Source organism: Peromyscus eremicus, chromosome 1 (assembly GCF_949786415.1).
Source record: "Peromyscus eremicus chromosome 1, PerEre_H2_v1, whole genome shotgun sequence".
Lineage (NCBI taxonomy): Eukaryota > Metazoa > Chordata > Mammalia > Rodentia > Cricetidae > Peromyscus > Peromyscus eremicus.
This window is the reverse complement of record NC_081416.1, coordinates 34942762-34965326: the sequence shown is the minus strand read 5'-3', so window position 1 is coordinate 34965326 and position 22565 is coordinate 34942762. Positions and strand designations below refer to the sequence as shown.

Sequence of the window (22565 nt, the reverse complement as noted above, 5' to 3'; positions counted from 1 at the left end):
CTGGTAATTGGCCACTGCCTGGTGCATCTTCCAGGCAGACAGAAGCAAGCAAAGAAGTCATCTTGATGCTTACATTCAGCATAGTACATTTAGCGTAGCTTAGTAAGGGCGCAGCTATGTGGACTTTTTCCTTTTATGACACTAATTCAAGGGTCTTCCTTACATTTGGCTCAATAAAACTAGAAGGTGATGGGGCCAGCAGACACATTCAAAGATTTAGTTAGATCGGCTTTTTGGAACAAGTTACTTGAGTGTGATACAAGCATTTCTGCCAACTAGACTCTATTGGTACATTAGCATAGAAGCATGGCCTAACATGTTGCCAGCAGATAGCTAAAGTCTACCCAACCTTTGTGTCCTATGATGATTCCTGTCTCTGAATGCTAGCACTATTTTCTATTCTTTCACACTTATATTCTTGGGGTGTCTATAACGAAGTGTTCTGTGTTAAAGGTGAGGCCCCGGAGAAAAACCTGTAGGTTGAAAAACATTGCTTTGAGTGTTGTTGCAACCTACTACTCCTTCATACTCCTTCTAAACCTGAGTCTCTTGAGCCTAACTTCAGGCTGCTGTAATATCTAAGGGAGTTTAGGGTCCTTGCAAATGAAAAAAACTAGTCTGGAGCTCAGGGTCCTTGCAGATGAAACACTAGTCTGGAGCTCAGGGTCTTGCAGGTGAAACACTAGTCTGGATCTCAGGGTCCTTGCAGATGAAACATTAGTCTGGAGCTCAGGGTCTTGCAGGTGAAACACTAGTCTGGAGCTCAGAGTCCTTGTAGGTGCGACACTAGTCTGGAGCTCAGGGTCCTTGCAGATAAAACACTAGTCTGGAGCTCAGGGTCCTTGCAGATAAAACACTAGTCTGGAGTTCAGGGTCCTTGCAGATGAAACACTAGTCTGGAGCTCAGGGTCCTTGCAGATGAAACACTAGTTTGGAGCTCAGGGTCCTTGCAGATGAAACACTAGTCTGGAGCTCAGGATCCTTGCAGATGAAACACTAGTCTGGCATGTACAAGTCACTCTGTGGGGGCAATCCCACTGCACCTAGTCCAATGAGTTTCATGTTCAGTCATAGAATCGAGCTTTATCCATTGCCATGGCAAGCCCTGGAGCTGCCAAACATTTCCCTCGCAAATCTACACTTTGCTTCCCAAGAGAGTCGTGGTCTCCTTTCACCAATTACCACCAAATTGTGACCTTGGTATGTTTGGCAGGAATTTAAATCAAAACCTATAATGGCTACTGTGACTACTTTGTCATGACTAGCATGCAGAGTTGCTAGGCTATGATTCTGGTCCTAGCAGTGGAAAAAAAATCTGAAAATTATTTAGATGGTATTCCTAATGTTTATTTAAAGAACCCAAAAGAAAGGAACCATGTAGAATGTTCTTTGGTTTGTTTCTTTTTGGATAGTGCCTTAATATCCATTTTATATTGCCCATATATAGCTGATACATATTCTCAGCTAGTGATGTGGTTTGGGCTGACATACAATAGGTTGGTCTAGGTATAACTCTGCCTTCCAAAATGAAGTCCCTGATACCAGCTTAAGATATTGATCACTGTCCCTTTAAGTGTCAGTTGTGGGTCTCATCTCAAATTAGTTTCTAGCCTTCTACTGTTTTCTTGGTCCTTTATTTCTGCTCTTATATATAGTATGGCTGCATCTTATTTTATACTGTGAAACTGTTTTGTCATATTTCAGAAACTTGTTCTCAATATAACAGCACTATAGCTTTTAAGTTCAAAAGCTAAAGTTACTCATCAGAGATCAATATATTTGATTTGGTGATGAGAGTCTTGTATTGAAAACAAATGCTGATGCACTTTCAATGGGACATCTTCCCTCCGACAGGCAACATAACATGCAGTGCTGATGAGTTTACTTGCTCCAGTGGCCGCTGTGTCTCCAGGAACTTCGTGTGTAATGGCCAGGACGACTGTGATGATGGCAGTGATGAGCTGGACTGTGCCCCACCGACCTGTGGCGCTCATGAGTTCCAGTGCAGCACCTCTTCCTGCATCCCCCTCAGCTGGGTGTGTGATGATGACGCAGATTGTTCCGACCAGTCAGACGAGTCTCTTGAACAGTGTGGCCGTCAGCCAGTGATACATACCAAATGTCCCGCCAGCGAAATCCAGTGTGGCTCTGGCGAGTGCATTCACAAAAAGTGGCGGTGTGATGGAGACCCTGACTGCAAGGATGGCAGTGATGAGGTCAACTGCCGTAAGTAACTTTCCAGTTCTCCTCCATGCATCGACTGGGGACCCTTTGGCTGGCTTCATTCCATTGTGTTACCTCCTTTCACAGCTTCTCGAACCTGCCGACCTGACCAGTTTGAGTGTGAAGACGGTAGCTGCATCCATGGCAGCAGGCAGTGCAATGGCATCCGAGACTGTGTTGATGGCTCTGATGAAGTCAACTGCAAAAACGGTGAGGTTCTCTCCATCGTGTTCGGGTAGACCGTTGGTTGCGCTGGTCAGACCAACAATGGGACTTCTCTCCTGTGTTTGGTGTTATAGTCAATCAGTGCTTGGGCCCTGGAAAGTTCAAGTGCAGAAGTGGGGAATGCATAGACATCAGCAAAGTGTGTGACCAGGAGCAGGACTGCAGAGACTGGAGTGATGAGCCCCTAAAGGAATGCAGTAAGTGAGGGGCTTGCTTGAGGCCAGAGCTGGGGGGTTCCCTTCAGTCCATCAGAGCCAACGCTGTTTGGACCCTGCTTGAAGCCCTGTTGAACTCAAAATGAGCTAAACTTTAGTATAAGCTTGACAATAAAGTCTTATGATATGGGGTTCCACCCAGTGGCAAACTAACCCTGAGTTTAGAAACTCCTTAAAATAACTAAAATTGGTAGCAACATGAGTAAATCCTGCATAACTAAGTGGTTGCCTACCATCCAGCCTGAAATGTTTATCTACAGAACAAATAATCAGATCTTAGAAAGGCCAGCAGCAGCAGCCTGAGTTTGAATGTGAATAAGACAACTATCAATTAAGAATAAGATGTCGTACTAATTTGAAACAGAAAAGAAAATGAGCAGTTGAAGTTGAGAGGGAGATGTTTGTGCAGCATCTTCAGAGAGTTGGATGGGGTATGGAGCAGTAGATAAGATCAGAATCCATTGTATCTGTATATGGAAGTCTCAAAGAAAAAATCTAAAATATTATATTAAAAATCAAGACTAAGCTGCCAGGTGACTTTTGCTACTCTTTTATTCCAGATATCAATGAATGCTTGGTCAATAATGGTGGCTGTTCCCATATCTGCAAAGACCTAGTTATAGGCTATGAATGTGACTGTGCAGCTGGGTTTGAACTGATAGATAGGAAAACCTGTGGAGGTGAGTGGAAGCAAAGAGCCTGGCCCCTGGAGAACATGGGAAAGGGCGACATGCATCTAGTAACAGCAAGGAACATCTAGGAACAGCAAGACTAATTCTAATTTCCCTCCTAGATATTGATGAATGCCAAAATCCGGGGATCTGCAGTCAAATTTGTATCAACTTAAAAGGCGGTTACAAGTGTGAATGTAGTCGTGGCTATCAAATGGATCTTGCCACTGGCGTGTGCAAGGCAGTAGGTAAATGGACTTGGGCTGGTGTTGCTCTGGTACCTTTATGAGTTAGTGATTCTAAAAGGTACAGCCGGTGACTGCAGCAGTCAACCTACACATAAAGTCGTACCCCAGAGCAATGCTACTAAACTAGCGCAGCAGGATAACGTAAGGCAGATCACCTTCCCATGCATCTGCCCTGGTCTTTCCTTTTGCATAGGATACTACAAAGAGTCTCCATATTTGCTTCATTTTTGCTTCTGGAACTGAGCACAATGCAAACAAATATCTTGTTTATCAGCCACCCTACTATTGAATGCTGTAACCCCAGGACTGCCTTCCTAAATAGGGTAGAAGTACTAACAGGCCCAGGGGGCTTGAACTCCAGGCTGGGTACTACTGAGATGTTCAGCAGTATCTTTAGAAGTGGTCCTCTGTGGAGAGGCAGTGACTTAGAAGATCTTGCTTTATAGCAAACCTAAATCAACCTGGCTTATGTCTTATAGGCAGAGAGCCAAGTCTGATCTTCACTAATCGAAGAGACATCAGGAAGATTGGCCTAGAGAGGAAGGAATACATCCAACTTGTAGAACAACTAAGAAACACGGTGGCTCTCGATGCTGACATTGCAGCTCAGAAGCTATTTTGGGCTGATCTAAGCCAAAAGGCCATCTTCAGGTAACTTTCACTTGCATTTCTAACATCTGGACATAAAAGTCACTGTCATTGGGCCTGTGGAAAGGATTGGGGTAGGGGATGGGGCTTCTATTGTCTGTGGCTCCAGTCTACCATCTACTCAGTTGGGAGTATTAAACCCAACACTGGTTTTCCAGCTAATAAGTTACTGTCAGCTGTTATTTAGGAATGAATCATCATCCATGAAGGAAAAGGCGACAATGCCTACAGATGACATCTGAATTCCTCATATTTTCTCCTTCTATAATTGTGAACTGTCTTCTCTTGCTACAAACAGAAATGATGGTAGTAGCTTTTCCTCAGTGGAAACTGTAGACTTGGGATGATGGCAGCTGAGTCAAATGCTTTCTTTGCATCTAGAATACATAACCACAACTAGACAAGCTACAATATTGCTAATTTTCCATCCCTAAGCAACATGGCTGAATAATTTTAGTGGAGAGCTGTGGGGTTCCTAGGGTCCTTTCTGAATAAAGTCCTTGACCATTTTATAAGCAGAAAGTCCCTTCTCCAGGGTCCAATGGTGACAACTTTTAAATTTCTTGTGACCTATTCTGTTTCAGTGCCTCAATTGATGACAAAGTTGGTAGACATTTTAAAATGATCGACAATGTCTATAATCCTGCAGCCATTGCTGTTGATTGGGTGTACAAGACCATCTACTGGACTGATGCGGCTTCTAAGACTATTTCAGTAGCTACCCTAGACGGAGCCAAGAGGAAGTTCCTGTTTAATTCTGACTTGCGAGAGCCTGCCTCCATAGCTGTGGACCCGTTGTCTGGGTTTGTATTCTATGTTTTCCTTCACTTAGCCTTTTGAGTGCTAGCCACATAGGTTGGGAGCTTTTCTCATGCAACCTAAGAGTGCCCAGGAACAGAATTATCTGGTTCAAGACATCAATGACACTGTTCATTGTCCAGCCCATCCCACTTTTCCCTGTACATCTCCAGCTAACTCCCTTTCTTTATCTCATGTCTCCTCTCTCTCTCTCTCTCTCTCTCTCTCTCTCTCTCTCTCTCTCTCACACACACACACACACACACACACACAATTTATGTATCTTTATGAAATCTAGGATCTACAAGTAGGAAAAAAAGATGTGATATTTGTTGTTGGAGTCTTACTATACCTAATATGATCACCTCCGGTTGCCTCCATTTTCCTCAAAATGACATAATTTCCTTCTTCTTTATGGGTAAATAAAACTCCATTGTGTACATGATAAACTTGAATGAAAACATCTTCTTGAGACCAATCATGATACATAATGAAGGTACATTAGTAAAAAGAAAAATGTTGTAACAAAATACAGAGCAGTCCTGGGGCAGCCCTTATGTATGATGTGCCTCCCAATCTCACTCCTGACTGTTCAGGTGCATGACGGCATTAGTGAGGCTTTAAATTTCATGTATGACATATACCAAAATGATATCTGAATCCTTTGTCCATTCAGATTCTGAACAAATAGTGTGTGTGTGTGTGTGTGTGTGTGTGTGTGTGTGAGAGAGAGAGAGAGACAGAGACAGAGACAGAGACAGAGACAGAGAGAGACAGAGAGAGACAGAGAGAGAGAGAGAGAGAGAGAGAGAGAGAGAGAGAGAGAGAGGGAGGGAGGGAGAGAAAGAGAAAGAGAGAGAGAGAGAACACTTTGCTGGGTTGGCTAGCTCTGGGTAGTCAAATCTAGGACTCAAAGAAAACGCTGGTATTTGTATAACCCTGTCCCCTCAAGGCTTCCATCTAAAAATGCAAATTGTGTGAAAGTTCAGTTGAAAGGAACAGACTATTGTCAAAATATTTCACTAAGGTAGGCAGCTTGGAAAAAGGCAACTGTAGCCTCACAGTTGGTCCCTGTGAAATTATTAGATTATTATTAGATTATTAGAACATAATCCCCAAGCTCCTTCTATAGAGCTTACAGAAAAGGGATCCTTCATAGATCTGAAAGAATATGCCTTTAGAAAGGAAATGTACAACCTTGGGACTTTGGGCTGATACTTACACATCAGACCAACACAGACTAACACAGCTATAACTTGGACATTATATTATTGTCTTCTATAGTCCTGAGGAGTAGATCCAGAGCCTCAAGCATGGCAAGCCAGGTGCTCTACCACTGAGCTGTGCTTCCAACCCTTGTCCATTCTCGCTGTTCAATTTCATGTACATAAAACATAGTTAGAGCCTTAAGCATCAGCCTTTATCTTGAGAGCCTCAAGCACAAGAGTTTTCTGTGCCCCCCTTTAAGCTTTGGATTTAAGTCACAGCTTTCTTTCTTCTTAGCCACTAAGGCACGTTTCTGGTTTAACTCTTCCCAGCTTTGTTTATTGGTCAGACTGGGGCGAGCCAGCTAAAATAGAAAAAGCAGGGATGAATGGATTTGATAGGCGTCCACTGGTGACTGAGGACATCCAATGGCCTAATGGAATTACACTTGGTATGTATGTCCTTCTCGCTCCTTCACTGGTAACTCTCTTCATCCTGTTTAAATGTATGCCCATTGTAAATTTGAGATGAGGCTCCTAGTTCCGTCTGTAGCCAGAGAGAGGGGCTGAACAAACATGGTGGACTTAACAAATTACAGGTGCCAGGATGGCTGGCTTGTCAGCTAGTTGGTCTAATATACAGTGGAAACTCAGTGAATCTTGGATCTTGGGGGTTTTCATATGGAACACCACAGGCATGGGTGCCTTAGCCTTTCCTGGGTGGTAACTTGCAACTGTTTCCTTTTGAATTATCTGGGAAGAAGTGAAAAATATAAGCCTTTGAGGTGGTATTGTGTTCCCCGAAATATTGTGCACCCTAATAAACTTATCTGGGGTCAGAGACAGAACAGCCACAATATTAAACATAGAGGATAGGCAATGGTAGCACACGCCTTTAATCTTAGCATTCCAGAGGCAGAAATCCATCTGTTCAAGGATACAGCCAAGCATGGTGACTCACGCTTTTAATCCCAGAAAGCGAGCCTTTAATCCCAGGGAGTGATGGCAGAAAGGAAAGATATATAAGGCGTGAAGACCAGAAACTAGAAGCATTTGGCTGGTTAAGCTTTTAGGTTTTGAGCAGCACAGTTCAGCTGAGAGCCATTCGGATATGAGGACACAGAGGCTTCCAGTCTGAGGAAACAAGATCAGCTAAGAAGTTGGCCAGGTGAGGTTAGCTGTGGCTTGTTCTTCTCTCTGATCTTCCAGTGTTCACCCTAATAACTGGCCTCAGGTTTGATTTTATTAATAAGAACTTTTAAGATTCATGCTACAAGCCTTTTTTAAAACACTTTCTATAAAGTAACATATCCCCAGTCAGTGACTTTGAGAGTCTTAGAAATCCCATTGCCCCCCCCACCCCCACAGAGAGAATGCAGATACAGGTTCTATCACTGGCTTCACAAGTATTATGGTGTCCCCACTAAGAACTCCGGATAGAAAAGAAACCAGAAACCAGAGTAGATTCTTTGGATTTTTTTAAATAGAAGCCAGAGCATCAACAGCTCCTATTGTGTCAATTATCTTCTTGCCTAGACCTCGTCAAAAGCCGCCTCTACTGGCTTGATTCCAAGCTGCACATGCTGTCTAGTGTGGACTTGGATGGCCAAGATCGCAGGATAGTGCTCAAGTCTCTGGAGTTCCTAGCTCATCCACTTGCACTCACAATATTTGAGGTAAGACGTGCACCTCACATCTAAGAGGGCACTCTTAGAACAGGTGCATGGGAAGAGGAGGGAACAATAGGCAACTGAAAAACTTTTACCTAAAGACTGGTACACATTGGACACTAAGTCCTCAAAGAACTTCAAGAAACATGAACTTGCTTCTCTTACCCATAATACTCAATGTCTCAGAGAACCATTCAATAACCTTACCCCATTACATGATGAATAAATCATGATATTAGATCTTGATTTGTGCTAATCTTGGATGCACATGCTAATTGTCAGGATTCTGTTTTAGGATCGTGTCTACTGGATAGATGGAGAAAATGAAGCAGTGTATGGTGCCAATAAGTTTACTGGGTCAGAGCTGGCTACTCTAGTCAATAACCTCAATGATGCCCAAGACATCATTGTCTACCATGAACTCGTTCAGCCACCAGGTAACATGAGAAACCCCCTCCTTAATGACCATGCTAAAGGAGTAGTGTGATCTAGCACCTACTACCTACTGGCTCCTTAGCTACTCAACCTCCTTTAAAATGTCCTCTTGTCCTCTTGAACTCTAGGCTAAACTCCACACCTGATGTCTGGTATCTTTTTCCAGCCATCTTGGAAAAATGACTTCCGAGTCAGCTCTTATCTCTTTTCAACCCTTAGTGGCATAGTTTTCATCTCGATTTCTTCTAGATTCCCATTGCTAAGCCTACTGTACGAGCTTGCGCAGTAGCCTTCAGGCCACAGATTGTCCTTATGATTTGTTTTCTAGGTTTGTTGTAACAAAGTACCACAAATCAGATGCCTTAAACAACAGAAATTTACTGTCTCACAATTCTGGAAACTGAAAGTCCTAAGTCAAGGTGTTAGTAAATTGGTTCCTTTCAGGGACTTGAGGGAAGGCTCTATCCCAGACCTCTCTTCTTGTCTTGAAGACCTCATCTTAACTTGATTACCTCTGTCAATACCATATCTGCACATAAGGTTGCATTCTAAGACATTGGCAGTTAGGACTTCAATGTGCGAATTTTATAGAGACACACAACTTAACCCGTAACACCTATTCTTCCCCATGGCACATCTTATACAGGATTTAACAAATCATCAAATGTATCTAGTCATGTTTTCTCCTGCCCAGAACACTGGCTTGCCTATCAAATGAGATCCTCACATCTCCCTGTGGCTGAGCTCCCTTTCACTTTGTCAATATAATGCCAGGAAAATATGACTTGTCTCCTTCTTCTGACCCTTTACTCTAAGCTTTGAACAAACAGTATGAGCCAGGCCTGGTCCCTCACCTCCCTCCACACCAACCCGTGGAAGACAAAATTCTTACTCTACTTCCAAGAAACCTCTGACTCTGGTATCTTTGGAGTGTGTTTCCAGTACATTGATTGATACCCATTCAACATCAGTGATGGACAGTCTGCAGGGATGTTAGTCTCTCCTGAAAGATTGACAGAGTACACAAAGTTAAGCTCTATCGAGACTATAGATAGTTAACATTGCAATGCCTATTGTAAAGGACCTTTTTCTCCTGACTAGGTAAAAATTGGTGTGAAGAAGATATGGAGAATGGAGGATGTGAATACCTCTGCCTGCCAGCACCACAGATTAGTGACCACTCTCCAAAATATACCTGTTCCTGTCCCAATGGGTTCAGTCTCGAGGAGAATGGACGAGCGTGTCAAAGTAAGGCTTTCTGCATCTCAGCCACAGGCAAGACACATAACAAGCACTGAAAGACACTGCCTACGACAACTTGCCTGCATTCTAGAAATTCTGTTGTAGTTCACTTTTGAAATCGACTATAGAATATTAGGTGGTGGTGTTGCACAACAGGCATTTGTATCAGTATGTTGGAGCTGACATGTGTCCCATTTCAACATCAGATGAGTTTATCCATGACCAAAGTGTCAATGTACCACACACTGATTTGTACCCATCACTCTGTAACACCTCTGAGCTAGCCAATGTTCAGGTACTTCAAGTCCTCCACAAAAGGCAGAATAAAAACAATGAAGACATTTGAGGAAGGAGGCCATGGTTGCAGGATACTTACAGACCTCAGTAGATGACATCAATTTAAGCTCTCGGGTAGTCAGAACTTGAATTTTAATATTTTGTTCTCAGCTTTTGATTAAGCAGTGGGCTGAACTTGCTTATTGTAAACGAGGTGCTCACACAATGATGTCTTAATTAGCATCATTCTGCATCTTGATTTCCTGAGAAAATAGGTGCAGGACCACTTGATGTGCATAGAACACCAGAGCATTTTTAGAACATCTGTTGGTCCTTCAGGAGCCTGGGGTTTTGTTCAGAGGGAATCTGTGTGGCTGTGAATCTTTCTGCATTGTCAAATTCCACATGCTGACTGCCCTGCCCAAAGTTTTGTGTTTCTGGTTTTTGCTTGAAGCTGGCTAGTTCTCTCCATTCAGATACATCCACTTTACAACTTAGTTCTACAGTGGGTTGTCCCTTTTCCTGGAGTTAAAATAACCCTCCAACATGATTTCTCTGGACTATGCAGCCAGCCACACAGGAAACTTAGCCTTAACCAGGTTCTTGGTTTTTATAATCCAGGTACTTCAACTCCTGTGACTTACAGTGAGACAAAAGATATCAACACAACAGACATTCTACGTACTAGTGGACTGGTTCCTGGAGGTATTGGGTCCAGTACTGCAAACTGTTAATCTCAACTAACTGCCGCTTAAATAATTAATGCAGCCTTTAACTACTGGTTCTGCCCCAACTGGCTACTTGTGCCTGAAAGATTTCAGAACCTGTGTATCCTGGATTTCTCTGACTTATTTAAACCTGTTGGTGAAATGGCCATGTAACTCAAATAATTCTAATCCCAAGTTTTTCTGCTATGGAATTATAGTGGATAGTAGAGATCAATGTTAGGTACAAAGGTATGAGGACATCTACCTGATGGGCAGATTTCTAAGTCTCAATTCAAATCATGATAGACCGATTTCTTGTATGTCCTTGCAGGGATCAACGTGACCACAGCAGTATCAGAGGTCAGCGTTCCCCCAAAAGGAACTTCAGCTGCCTGGGCCATCCTTCCTCTTTGTAAGTACATTCACTTCTCATACAGACAGTTCTAGTTCATCTACAGCCACCTTTCTGTGGTCTCTTATGCTGTCATAACACATGAGACACTGAATTGCATTCACTCCCTCAACTGTCTGGTACCTACTCTTCAGTAGTATCTTTCACATGACAGTGGACACCAGTGAACATTCACCAATTGCCTAAAAAGTCTTACTGCTTTCTGGGTTGAGCTTGTTAGCCTTGCTTATCTCTACATATTGGAAGCTAGTTTAGCAAGAATTTTGTTCTAGTCCCATTTGTTGTATATAATGATCACAAAGAGGTCAACAAAGGTTCAAATGCTTGTTTGACAGAGTTGTAAAATTCATAAAGGGTAAATTTTTGTGGGGGAGGGTTTTTTTTTTCTTTTTCAGAAAGAGGTTTCTTTGTATAGCCCTGGAACTAGCTCTATAGACCAGGCCTTGAACTCACAGAGACCCACCTGCCTCTGTCTCTGAATGCTGGGATTAAAGGTGTGCACCACCACTGTCTGGCCATAAAGGATAAATTTAAAGTAAAGTTTTTAAACTCAGGGGAAAGGGTCCTATAAAGCTGCTTTCAGGCTTGTGAAGTCTAAGGCACTTTGATTTAATGGCTTCTTTGACCTAGCTTACTCGCTTCCCTAATACACCAGGACCACTTGACTGGCACTCCAAAGGCTTCTGTGATTTTCATGAAGGTGGCCAGGGTTGTGACTCAGGACTCTGTACGTCACCCAGTGTGGAAAGCCCCAGTATAAGTATTCACACAACCACTGGGCTGAACTTACTTCAAAATTTTGTATCATCTGTATTCCACCTTCCCTAAAACATGGAACTTTCATTAACATCGATTACCCTAGATCCATGCCTATTAAACTTCACTTGTGATGTTTTTCAGTGCTCTTGGTAATGGCAGCAGTAGGTGGCTACTTGATGTGGCGGAATTGGCAACATAAAAACATGAAAAGCATGAACTTTGACAATCCTGTGTACTTAAAGACCACTGAAGAGGACCTCTCAATAGACATTGGTAGACACAGTGCTTCTGTGGGACACACGTACCCAGCAGTAAGTCTGCTTTGTCTGTATTTACTGTGGCTTGACATGAGTCTCTTCAAAGGAGGCCAGAACCTCTAGTTATGGGTACCTGGGCTGGGAAGGATCATGGAGTCCCTGGACACTTTATCCACTGGCTGCATGTTAGATGCTAAATGTCTGTCAGTTGATAAGCATCTCACCCACAGAGGAAGGCAGGTAAGTCCTATTCCTCATTATTTTACATTATAAAAATGACTTGTAAATAACAGTATGAACCAACTGGCTTGTTTTTAAACTTCAATTCCTGCATCCTGGATAGCTAAAGGTAAATCAGGATGGCCCTATGAGGATTGTATATAGGGGAGTTGGCTGAAAGTCAGTAGCTTGAATAAGATTCAATTAGCCTAAAGTACTAAATGCTTTCTTTCAAGAGGTGCTCCATCCCACCCAGGAGAGCCAGCTTTCCGCAGGAGCAGCAACTGCAATCATTTGTTCCTCCCCTCAAGACCCAAGTACACATTCAGCCTCCACTTCAGCACCATGCTGAGTGAAACATGCTGAACAGGAGCACTGCCCTTGCCCGTTCTCCAGGGGAACATGGAATAGTGTTCAGTCCACGTTAGGTGTCTTTTCACATTTGTTTCCAAGATTTACACTCCTTAGAATCAGGCATACTGTTTTTGTTTGTTTTTTTTCTTCTAGCAAGCAGGTGTAGGTTAACTTTCCCGTATTTGAAATACTTTGGTGGTAGAAGTGTTCAGGGTTGGGGATTTTTTTTTAGGGAGCATGAATTTTGGAGTTTTCGCATACACAAAAAGTCTGAACAAAAAAAAAAAATCCATCTGGTTCATGTATTCTTATACACATAGTCTAAGATATTTTATACAACATTTTAATGTGTGTTCATTTTGATCACAACCAATAACATAAGGTGAGGTGTGGAATTTTCTACTTATAGTGTCATGGTGGCACTCAGAAAATTTCAGATTTCGGAGCCTTTTTGGGTTTCAGATTTTCAGGCTGGGAACAAATACAATTCATGTATCTGGCCTGCAATTCTTTGGGTCTGTGAATGGCCAACCCAAGTCCACTTCATAGAGCTGCTAACAGGGAGTAACCACCAAGCTCACCTGAACCTTTTTCTTCTCTGCAGATATCAGTTGTAAGCACAGATGATGATCTGGCTTGACCTCTGAATAAGTCTTGACCTCTGAGGTCTAAGCCAACAACACTCCACTCCAGAATGGTAACCGAGCCAGCGCTGAAGTCTCCTTTCTTCCTCCCATCTGGAAGAACATCAAGATATCTTTCCACGGATCAAGTTTGTGTCCTTGACCATTTTTATATTACTTTTGTAAATATTCTTGGTCACATTCTACTTCAGCTTTGGATGTGGTTACCAAGTATCTGTAACCCTTGGATCTCTAGACAGTATTGCCATCTCTGGCCAAATATGCACTTTCCCTAGAAAGCCATAGTCCAGCAATGAACCTTGTGCTATAGTGACTCCCACCTGTACATACATTGTATAGGCCACCTGTACATATCCCAGAGAACAATCACTATTCTTAAGCACTTTGAAGATATTTCTATGTAAATTATTGTAAACTTTTTCAATGTTTGGGACAATGGCAATAGGATAAAACGGGTTACTAAGATGAAATTGCCAAAAAAAAAAAATTTGTAAACTAATTTTGTACGTATGAATGAAATCTTTGACCTCTGTGGAGGTTTGCAAAGACTGACTTCAAACTACTGTACATTTTTTTTTCAAGTGCTAAAAAAAATTAAACCACACAGCTTAACCATGGTTTTGATTATTCCTCTAAAATGAACTGGGAACAGCCTGTGTATCACCAAATGTTTTAGACATTTGAGCTATAGCTCTTGGTGTTGTATACCTAGCCCATACAACCAAGTACTAACTAAAGAAATAGCTACCATTTAATATTTGTTCCCCCAAATTTATCAACCTTTCTTCCTTCCTTCCTTCCTTCCTTCCTTCCTTCCTTCCTTCCTTCCTTCCTTCCTTCCTTCTTTGCTGGCCTCAAGCTTGCAGTGTTCCTGCCTCAGCTTCCTAACTTCAAGGATTACATGTCTCATGTCTGTACCACTACACCCAGTTCACGTATTTCTTATTTTATAAAAGACACTGTCTTCCCAGAATTCCTTTTGCTTGCAGAAGATTTCCTTTCTTTCTCTTTTTTTTTCACAATGATCTAGAAATCCATGCTAAGATTCCCACAAGTTCTCGTGCTTTGTTGTCCATGTTCTGTCATGATTTGTAGGTCAAAGATAAGTGCCTTCCACGGCATGGGAAAGGGTTTACTCTTACAAGAGCCTGACTTGTCTTACCGTGAAGATGGGTAGGAAGGATACTAGGCAGCATTGTTGTTAAACAATCTAAATTGTGGTTCTCAGCATGCCCCAGGAACAGCAATATCACTGCTAGGAACTTAACAGAAATGAAAATTCTTGGGCCTCACCACAAACCTGCTTAATCAGAAACCCCAGTAATGGGGACCAGGAAACTCTTCATATAGTTCTGATATAACCTAAAGTTTGATAAAAACTATTCTTATGTGGCTTCATGGAGATTATAATTGTAATGTGTTCAACACATTGCTGGTCTATAGCATCAGACATGTAGACATGTTCTTCCTATGGAGAATTCGTGGACCTTTGTGTGGAGAACAGCTAGGGAGTTGGAGGTGGAAAAGGGGTACTGTGTCAAGGGGAGAGTTTTCTGAGTTTTCCATCACATTGGCCATCACGTCCTTACTCTGACGTCTCAAGACATCTAGAACTGAAGAAAGATGCAAGGCTTAAAGCACAGACGAGATGCTCCAGTAACTCCACTGTGAGATGGGCACAGCAGAAAGGGTACTGGATCCTTGGGGATGAAATGACTGAGCTAGCATCTAAAACAGATGAGGTCATCTCATTTTTAAAAACCTTGTCTCCTCTGCAGAAGCCTAGCATTAGATAGAACTTGCTGTATTTTAAAAGGCACAAAGCCATTTAAAAAAAAATGAAGTGCTTAAATATTGATAGAGCGTTGATGAGTATTGCTAGAGAGGTTAGTTATCTGGTGAGACTGCTAAGTGATTCAGTGGACAACAGTTCACGAGGGATGAGAACCCTGACCTTTATCACCCATACAAGAGCTTGAAAACTGTATGTGAGAAAGGTTGACATAAGTTGGCTGTATCTCTAGAGTTTAATGTAGTGGATAATTCATTAAGAGGTAAACCGTGAAGCATCAAATTCTTAGAAAGGATATTTATAATTAAACCAGCCTGTCACATGAGGCCACAGTGAGTGGAACCTCAAGGCACTTGAGGAATACCTGCAAAGGACAGACAAATCAACAGATTTGTGGACCCTGGTAAAGAAATTCAACCAATTCTGGGAGTCCAAAATTTTAAGAGTTTGTTGCAAGCTACATGCTCCTTGGCAAGAAGCAGGCCCAGTAGATCACTGGTTCCCTTAGAATATTCTAACAGCTACTTCGAAGATTTGGCATCATTTCTGAGCCTTTGGATCTGGATAAATAGAGGGCAAAGTAATTCTTTGAGGCTTCAACTTCGGCACTTGCCTTGACTCATTTTATGTCTAGAAGGCAGACATCCCCTCTCAAAAATGAGCATGCAGGTTTTAAATGGCACAGTTGCTGACCAGTTAAAGGAGTCCCTTTTCAGTTGGAAACATTGCAGAAATCTGAGACCCACCTAATGTCTAGCTTTTAACTTCACCCTCATCCAAAGATGCTGGTGGATTTCCCATGTATCATGTAGTTAAACAGAACTGATTTCCTAGCATTCTTACCTAGTAAAATCTTGCCTACTGGAACAGTATGTTCCCTTAAACCCAAATAAATGTCACACTTCTTTCTTTCACTTCTGGCAAAATAAATAAATAAATAAAGCAACCACAGACCCTTTTGCTTACTTAGGTTCAAGAACAAAACAAAATGCTACTCCTGATCCAGAACTTTGAGCCCTTCATTTCTGAAGCCAATGTTTTGCCCTCTTTGGAAAGACTGAGAATTTCGTCCCTATTGTAGCCATAGTCTAGACCCTTACATTGGGCTAATTCTAGAAATGGAAAAAAAGTCTGCGAAGGTATCTTGTTTTCAAGGAGGAAGGAGATGACCTAGAAGATGAGACAGTCATGGTTCAGGTTTTGTTGTTGTTTGTTTGCTTGTTTTTCTCACATCCAGCACAGAGGTTTCTAGCTCACAAGAACTTCATGGAAAGGACAATAACCACCATTTTTTTATGAATCTCATTCCTACCTACCTTCACCAATGAAAAGCTGAATGTTAGTTAGTAGAGAGTCTAAAATTGAGGTTTGTGATCATGTGTCCCATCTCTTTACAGAGTCACTTCAATCTGTTTAGTGTTTCTGAACCTGGTTCTTCCAAGAAACAGGAATGAAGTGGGACCACAGATGCAGAGTCCATTTAAGTCCTCCTGTGTGTGTCTGTGTGGACCCTGAGACAAGTGTGAGACAGGGAGAGCGTGGGGAAGGTGGGCTCGGCAGGAACTCTAGGATATCTCAAGAATGGCTGGTTCTTGGCTGTGCTTGGTGGCAAAGTTAGATGGGCAGCTTGGTGGGTGTGTTTAGAGTTCTACACGTTATGTCAATAGCACACATTTCTCTGTCCTGGGTGTGCTAGCTCGGGCAAGTCCCCAAGCATCTCTGTGGTATGGAGATGATAGGGATGCACTGGGACAGTGGGATGGAGGAGTCCAAGAGCTCAGCACAGTGTCTGGCATTTGGTGTGTATGGGCAAACGTACTGACTATCGCTGTCAGTATGTGTTCTTACACAGCCTGAGAACTGATAAGTGACTACCAGTGAGCATTGCAGGCAGATTCACTCATTGAGTAACAAGAGCCTTTCCTCACCCTGAATGGTTGTTCCCCATCACACCGAAGTCTGAAGTTCAGGAAAGATGTTTACCTCATACAGGTGGAAGGCCTTAAAGGATGATATGGTTTAAACCTTAGAGTCATAGCTGGTATGTATGTGTCTACCTCCATCTTTGACTGCTTCTCTTAGGACGTAGAAACACATATTGGCACCTGCAGAGTCTTTAAATGGCTAAATGTTTGTAATGACCCTTCAGTTCTTACCATATGCTTAATGTCGTGTTAAATAAAGTGTTCTCCTGTCTTATCAGATCCTCACAGTAACCCTAATAGGAAAGCATCTTCATTCTGCAGATGTGAAAGCTAAGGACATAAACCGTGTAAGATCCCAAACTAAGTATGCTGCCATGGTCTCGGGAGAGGGTGCTGTCCCGTGCAAATGTTAAGGTGGATATCACATTGTATGTTTGCTGAGTCTCCTTTCCTACAGATTGTAGAGCATGTCTGCAGTTTCTCAATTGTTTTAGATTCCCCATCCAGCAAGATGGTGCCCAGAACTATAAAGCCGGCATGGCACCATGAACATGGTACCAGAACAGCGTGGTAGAGCTCGTTTAAATCTAGTATCTTGGTAGCCATCAAGGGATAGCTTTAAAGCAAAAGATACAGATTCCCTGCAGGAACTTGGAGACATCACGTCCGTTTCTAGCAGAGCATGTTAGGAGAAAGCATGCTACCACACAGTAATTCTCGGTTTCCAAGGTAGCCAAGGGACAACGCACCAGAGAAGACAGGAGGGAATGTGGCTTGTTCACAGAGTGATGGTGCTGTGACTTCAAAACTGATCTCAACTGTTCTAGAATCTGCCCTAACACCTGGCTGTTTCTCAATTGACATGTACACTTGGGAAGAAAGGAATGTCTTGAACAAAATTACTTTCATGAAACTGTCTTGCCTCTTTTCAACATCACACTTGATACTAAGAATATGATTTAAGAGCATGGGATGCCTCAGAAGGCCCATGAACACACCCTGACCATTGCCTTAGGATCGCCACTGTTGTAAGGGCACACGTTGGAACACATTCAGTCCTTCTGACCTGTAGATAACTATTTTTCTCTAAATGAACTGTACATTTATCTTAAATAAAAATTTATTTTTGAGATAACTGTTGCAAGTCTATTTTCTTCTAGAGACCTTTTGGGGAAACATTTGCTCAAATCTTCCTTCTTTGCTCAGCTGAATAACTAAGGGTAGCTCAGTTGCCCTTTAAAGAAAACACTAAGAATCATCCAGACCTGAACTGGTCAGGCCAAGATGACCCCTCTCTTGCCACACTGAGAAGGCCTCCCTACAAAAGACAGTGTGTTAGTTACCTCCTCACATCCCCCAATCCCTGTCCCTCCTTCTGTGAAAGAAACAAAGTCAAAGCCATTTTCCAGGAGACTGTTGGACCAGTTCTTCCTCCCCAGGATGGCTAGATCAGGCTGCTCTTGGCTCCTGAAGGGATGATGCTCCAGGATGGCAGCTCAAACAGGCACAGACCAACAGGGAAAGCCATTCCTCCATTTTCTGCCTCATCGGCTCTTCCAAGGTCCATTGAAATAGATTCGTGATCAGGATAAATTGTCATGAACCTTAGAATTATTTCACATGAACCTTTTCTACGAAATGGGTCTCCAGAGTTTGAATTATATTGGCTGCAAAATCTTGAAATTGACTCCGGAAGGAGATAAGTAAGTTGGAAGATAGAAAAACTCAAAAAAGGAAGACAGGAAGAGGGGAAGAAAGGGATTGAGAGAGAGCAGGAAGGGGAGGGGAAGGAATCTTGGAAAAGTTGGAGGTCACTCACTCTAGTGAGTGCTTAATGAATGGAAAGAGGCACAACAGGTGGGACTGGCCACCCAGCACTTGACTGTGGTCACAGACCAGCCTGCCATCTAAACTCTCCTGACAACTGCCACACCCACCTTCGTAGGTGTCTCAGAAAGAAAGAGGCAGCATGTACCAAGTGATCATTCAGACAACTGCCCTTCTTGCACCATCCCTACATCGTCCCTATGATTCTTTTTCCATGTAGATTTTTTTTAAAATTTTATTTTATGTGCATTGGTGTAAGAGTATCAGATCTCCTGGGACTGGAGTTACAGACAGTTGTGAGCTGCCATGTGGGTGCTGGGAATTGAACTTGGATCCTTTGGAAGAGCAGCCAGTGCTCTTAACTGCTGAGTAAGCTCTTCAGCCTGTCACTATTATTTTTTTAGTAAAGTTCCAATCTTTTACTCGTGTTCACTTAGGGATCTGGTTTCTCATCTACCCTTTCTGTATCACTCTCCCATGTACAAGTGTTCCTTCTCAATTCTCTCCTTGAAACACTAGCATTGGTGACCTTTTCTGCATTCCTAAAACACAAGAAGATTAATTGTCCTGTACTTACTGGCTTTGCAGAAAGCCTCACATGTGACTTTCTGATGATTAAAGAATGCAAGTGGTTGTTTAGGGTTCACCAGTTACACAGTGAGGTCTTTTTAATCAGGGGTGGGGGGAAGGCAGGTTCCACCTCCCACCACTCAGGAAGGCGAGGTCAACACACCCTCTAGATTGATTGTGCTCAGTAGACAGGGCTGGCCTAGAATCTAAGAAATAGGGAGTTCAGGTCTGAATAAGTAGCTAAGGGTGGAATGTTTAATTCTGGGGTAGAATGTATGTTTCAAGCCTTTAGTCATTATATGTGCTTTCTTTCATTAAAAAGATGATGATTTTTAATTATATGTAGGGGTGTGTGTGTGTGTGTGTGTGTGTGTGTGTGTGTGTGTGTGTCTTGTGCGGGTACATCCATGTGAGTGCAGGTGCCCATCAAAGCCAGTGATGTTGGAGTCCACTGGAGCTGGAGTTACAGGCAGTTGGAAGCTATCCAACATGGGTCATGGGAACCAAACTCAGGTCCTCTACAATAGCAGTTTAATTGCTATTAAATAATTTAAAAGCTATTAAATAAAAAAATAGTATTGTTTTCATCTATTCATATGTGACATTTTCTGAGGATTAGTTCCTTAATATTGAAAGGAAATCCACCTCTCAGCCTGATCCCAAATGAATAGGACTATGGTTTTTTGAGAGAAATTTTCTCAGTGGAGGACAGTGTAAGGTAGATAGCATAGTGTTCTTCCCTTGGGCCTTGGAGAAACAGTGGGAACAGTCTCCTAGAAGTTCTAGAACAGTTTCAAGATGGGCAGATTCTAGATGGAACATCAATTAGGGCAAAATGCAAAGCTCTTTTAATGAAATTAAGCTGGGATGTATGGACCTGCTCTTCATAAGTTACTCCTCCTCACGTACACACACACACACACACACACACACACACACACACACACACACCACATCACATCACATCATATCACATCACATCACATCACATCACATGTGTTATTTTTATTTCATTTCTTTAGTGTGCCCTGTGGGCCAGGCACTGTTCTTGATGCTGGAGAGCCAGTAAGACCTTGACAGACAAAGCCACACCCTTCATGATGCTCATTCTAGCTGGAAGCCAGGAACTGAACAGACATTAAGCCAGGTTGAGACAAGAGCTATGAGGGAAAAGAAAACAGACCATGGAATACAGAATGACAGTTATAGTTTAGATAACATGTCAAGGACACCCTCCGGGAAGGTGACTGGAGCAGAAAGCCCAAATGAAGTAAGGGGCAAGCCCATCAGGGGAGGAGCAAGGTTCTGAATGAAAAGCAAGCATGACTCATCATAGACAAAGCAAGGTGGCTTTGTCACTACAGGTGGCAAAGCAGAGTGGGATGAAGAAAGGCAGCAAGGACCAAACGTGGTCAACTTCAAGAATCATGGTTAGAACTCAGGAATGTCTAAGTGATAAAATGGCATTAGAGGAGGGTGAGATAAAGGTTTGCACGGGATGCTTTGCTTGGAGTAGATTGCACAGACACAAACACAAAACCAGGGTGTAAGTTAGAGGATTATGACAGTAGTTTTGGAAGATGTCCATGGCTTGGGTGGGGCTGGCAGAAAGCTACACTTCACATTCATTACCTGCAGAAGGTATGCATACAGGATGCCTCCCTGAATGGATAATAGGGTGTGACACATCCAGGCTCCTGTCTCAGCTGTGTTCTCTGCCTGAAGATACCAACGAGACGGCCACTGACTGACAAAGGATGATAGGCACAAGCCCCGTAGATGGAAAAACCTAACAGTGCTGCGTGCAGTCTGGAAAGAAAGTTAATGGTGCTGATCCCAAGCCAAAGAAAGTTAGAATCTAGAAGACTCTAATAGCACCTGGAGCATAACTTTTCACCCGCAGAACTGGAGCTTCAACATGTCAGTCCTTTTCTATCTTGCAGATGAAGTCCTTCTAGGGACACATGTGGATGGGGTCTCGAACACCCACCTCTGGAGGCATGCTTTCTATGGGCGATATTTTCTCTTTTATAACACAGCGGCTTTAGACAGTGTTTTCTGCCCACCCAGCTGCTTCTTGTGTCTCTGCTAGCCGTTGGGCTCTTAAGAACTTCAGAGAGCCATCCAAACTGCTTTCTCAGAGAGCATCCAAAATGGCGGGATCCTGGCATTTCTGAGTTAAGGGAGATCCTAAGACATATCCTGAGCCTGATATCTGATAGAGGAAGACGTGACAGCCCTGGTGGAGCAAAGAACCCATTCGTAAGACTGGCTTCAAGGCGCCCACAGTGTAACAACAATTCTTAACATGAGCCACAAGTTCCCTGACAGCTCATGCCCTTCTGATAAAAAAAAAAAAAAAAAAAAAAAAAGAAAGAAAATAAGGGATAATTGTCTAGGAAAATAAGGTCTCCCTAGGATCTAAAATTTGAAGGATTTTATTTAAATGTGCCAAGACATGAACTGAGTTTCCAAATTGCCACCTGCCTGCCACAGAGTAGGATCCAAATGTTACCAAACAGCATATGAAAACAGAAAGCCACTTCCCACACATCAGGCCCAGTACCCATTTCTGCTCAGAGAAGCAAGCCTGCCTCGTGATATCTCCGGATCTGGTGACCTCCAGGAAGGACAGTACTGAGAAGAGAGACTACGTGCCGTTCTCCTCGCAGCCCTTCCCAGCCGCAGACATAACGTTCCCAACACTCTACGAACTGTCTCTATTAGGAAACAGATAAAGGTTTCAGTGGACCTAATTAATAGCATCAATTCACCAGAAGTGGCCGACTAGTTTGCCTGCAATCTCGGGCTCTCAGAAACCCAGTGAAATTGAGGTGGAACGGGATCTGCTTTTGCCTTGGCAGAAGGCCTGGGAACATAATGTCCCTGGAAAAGGCAATTTCTATATTGCTGTAGGAATGGGAAATCTTTATATTTACTGGAGAAGGGCTCTGAGCTGAGACTGGGGAGTGGGCTTATCCACAGATCCAAATTCTATAAAGAATCAAATAAGGCAGGAAAGAGGGTGGAGCCAAAGTTTAGGGAGTGGAAGTCTGCACCCTAAGTAAACAGACAATGACAATGTGAAATACACAATTTTGGATTACTTTGTGTGTGTGTGTGTGTGTGTGTGTGTGTGTGTGTGTTAAATGAATCCTTCCACCTCCATGGTCCTACAGTGAAATTAATTTACTTCAATGGCTTTGGATGAAAATCATAAGAAGGCAGTAATCCTAGACCTGG

The 22565-nt window shown here is 42.7% G+C and overlaps 1 protein-coding gene across 1 annotated transcript in view; it reads left to right on the top strand.

Moving 5' to 3' along the window:
* Vldlr (very low density lipoprotein receptor) overlaps window positions 1–13920 on the top strand; it is a 33624-nt gene extending 19704 nt beyond the window's left edge. Inside the window, exons 5-18 of the mRNA XM_059259427.1 lie at window positions 1855–2226; window positions 2311–2433; window positions 2523–2645; window positions 3224–3343; window positions 3457–3582; window positions 4062–4233; window positions 4815–5033; window positions 6567–6685; window positions 7770–7909; window positions 8199–8340; window positions 9440–9586; window positions 10478–10975; window positions 11876–12045; window positions 13169–13920. Coding sequence (XP_059115410.1) covers window positions 1855–2226; window positions 2311–2433; window positions 2523–2645; window positions 3224–3343; window positions 3457–3582; window positions 4062–4233; window positions 4815–5033; window positions 6567–6685; window positions 7770–7909; window positions 8199–8340; window positions 9440–9586; window positions 10478–10590 — 1916 coding nt within the window. The 3' untranslated portion in view covers window positions 10591–10975; window positions 11876–12045; window positions 13169–13920. The remainder of the gene's footprint in view (window positions 1–1854; window positions 2227–2310; window positions 2434–2522; window positions 2646–3223; window positions 3344–3456; window positions 3583–4061; window positions 4234–4814; window positions 5034–6566; window positions 6686–7769; window positions 7910–8198; window positions 8341–9439; window positions 9587–10477; window positions 10976–11875; window positions 12046–13168) is intronic.
* The last annotated feature ends 8645 nt before the right edge of the window (window positions 13921–22565 follow it).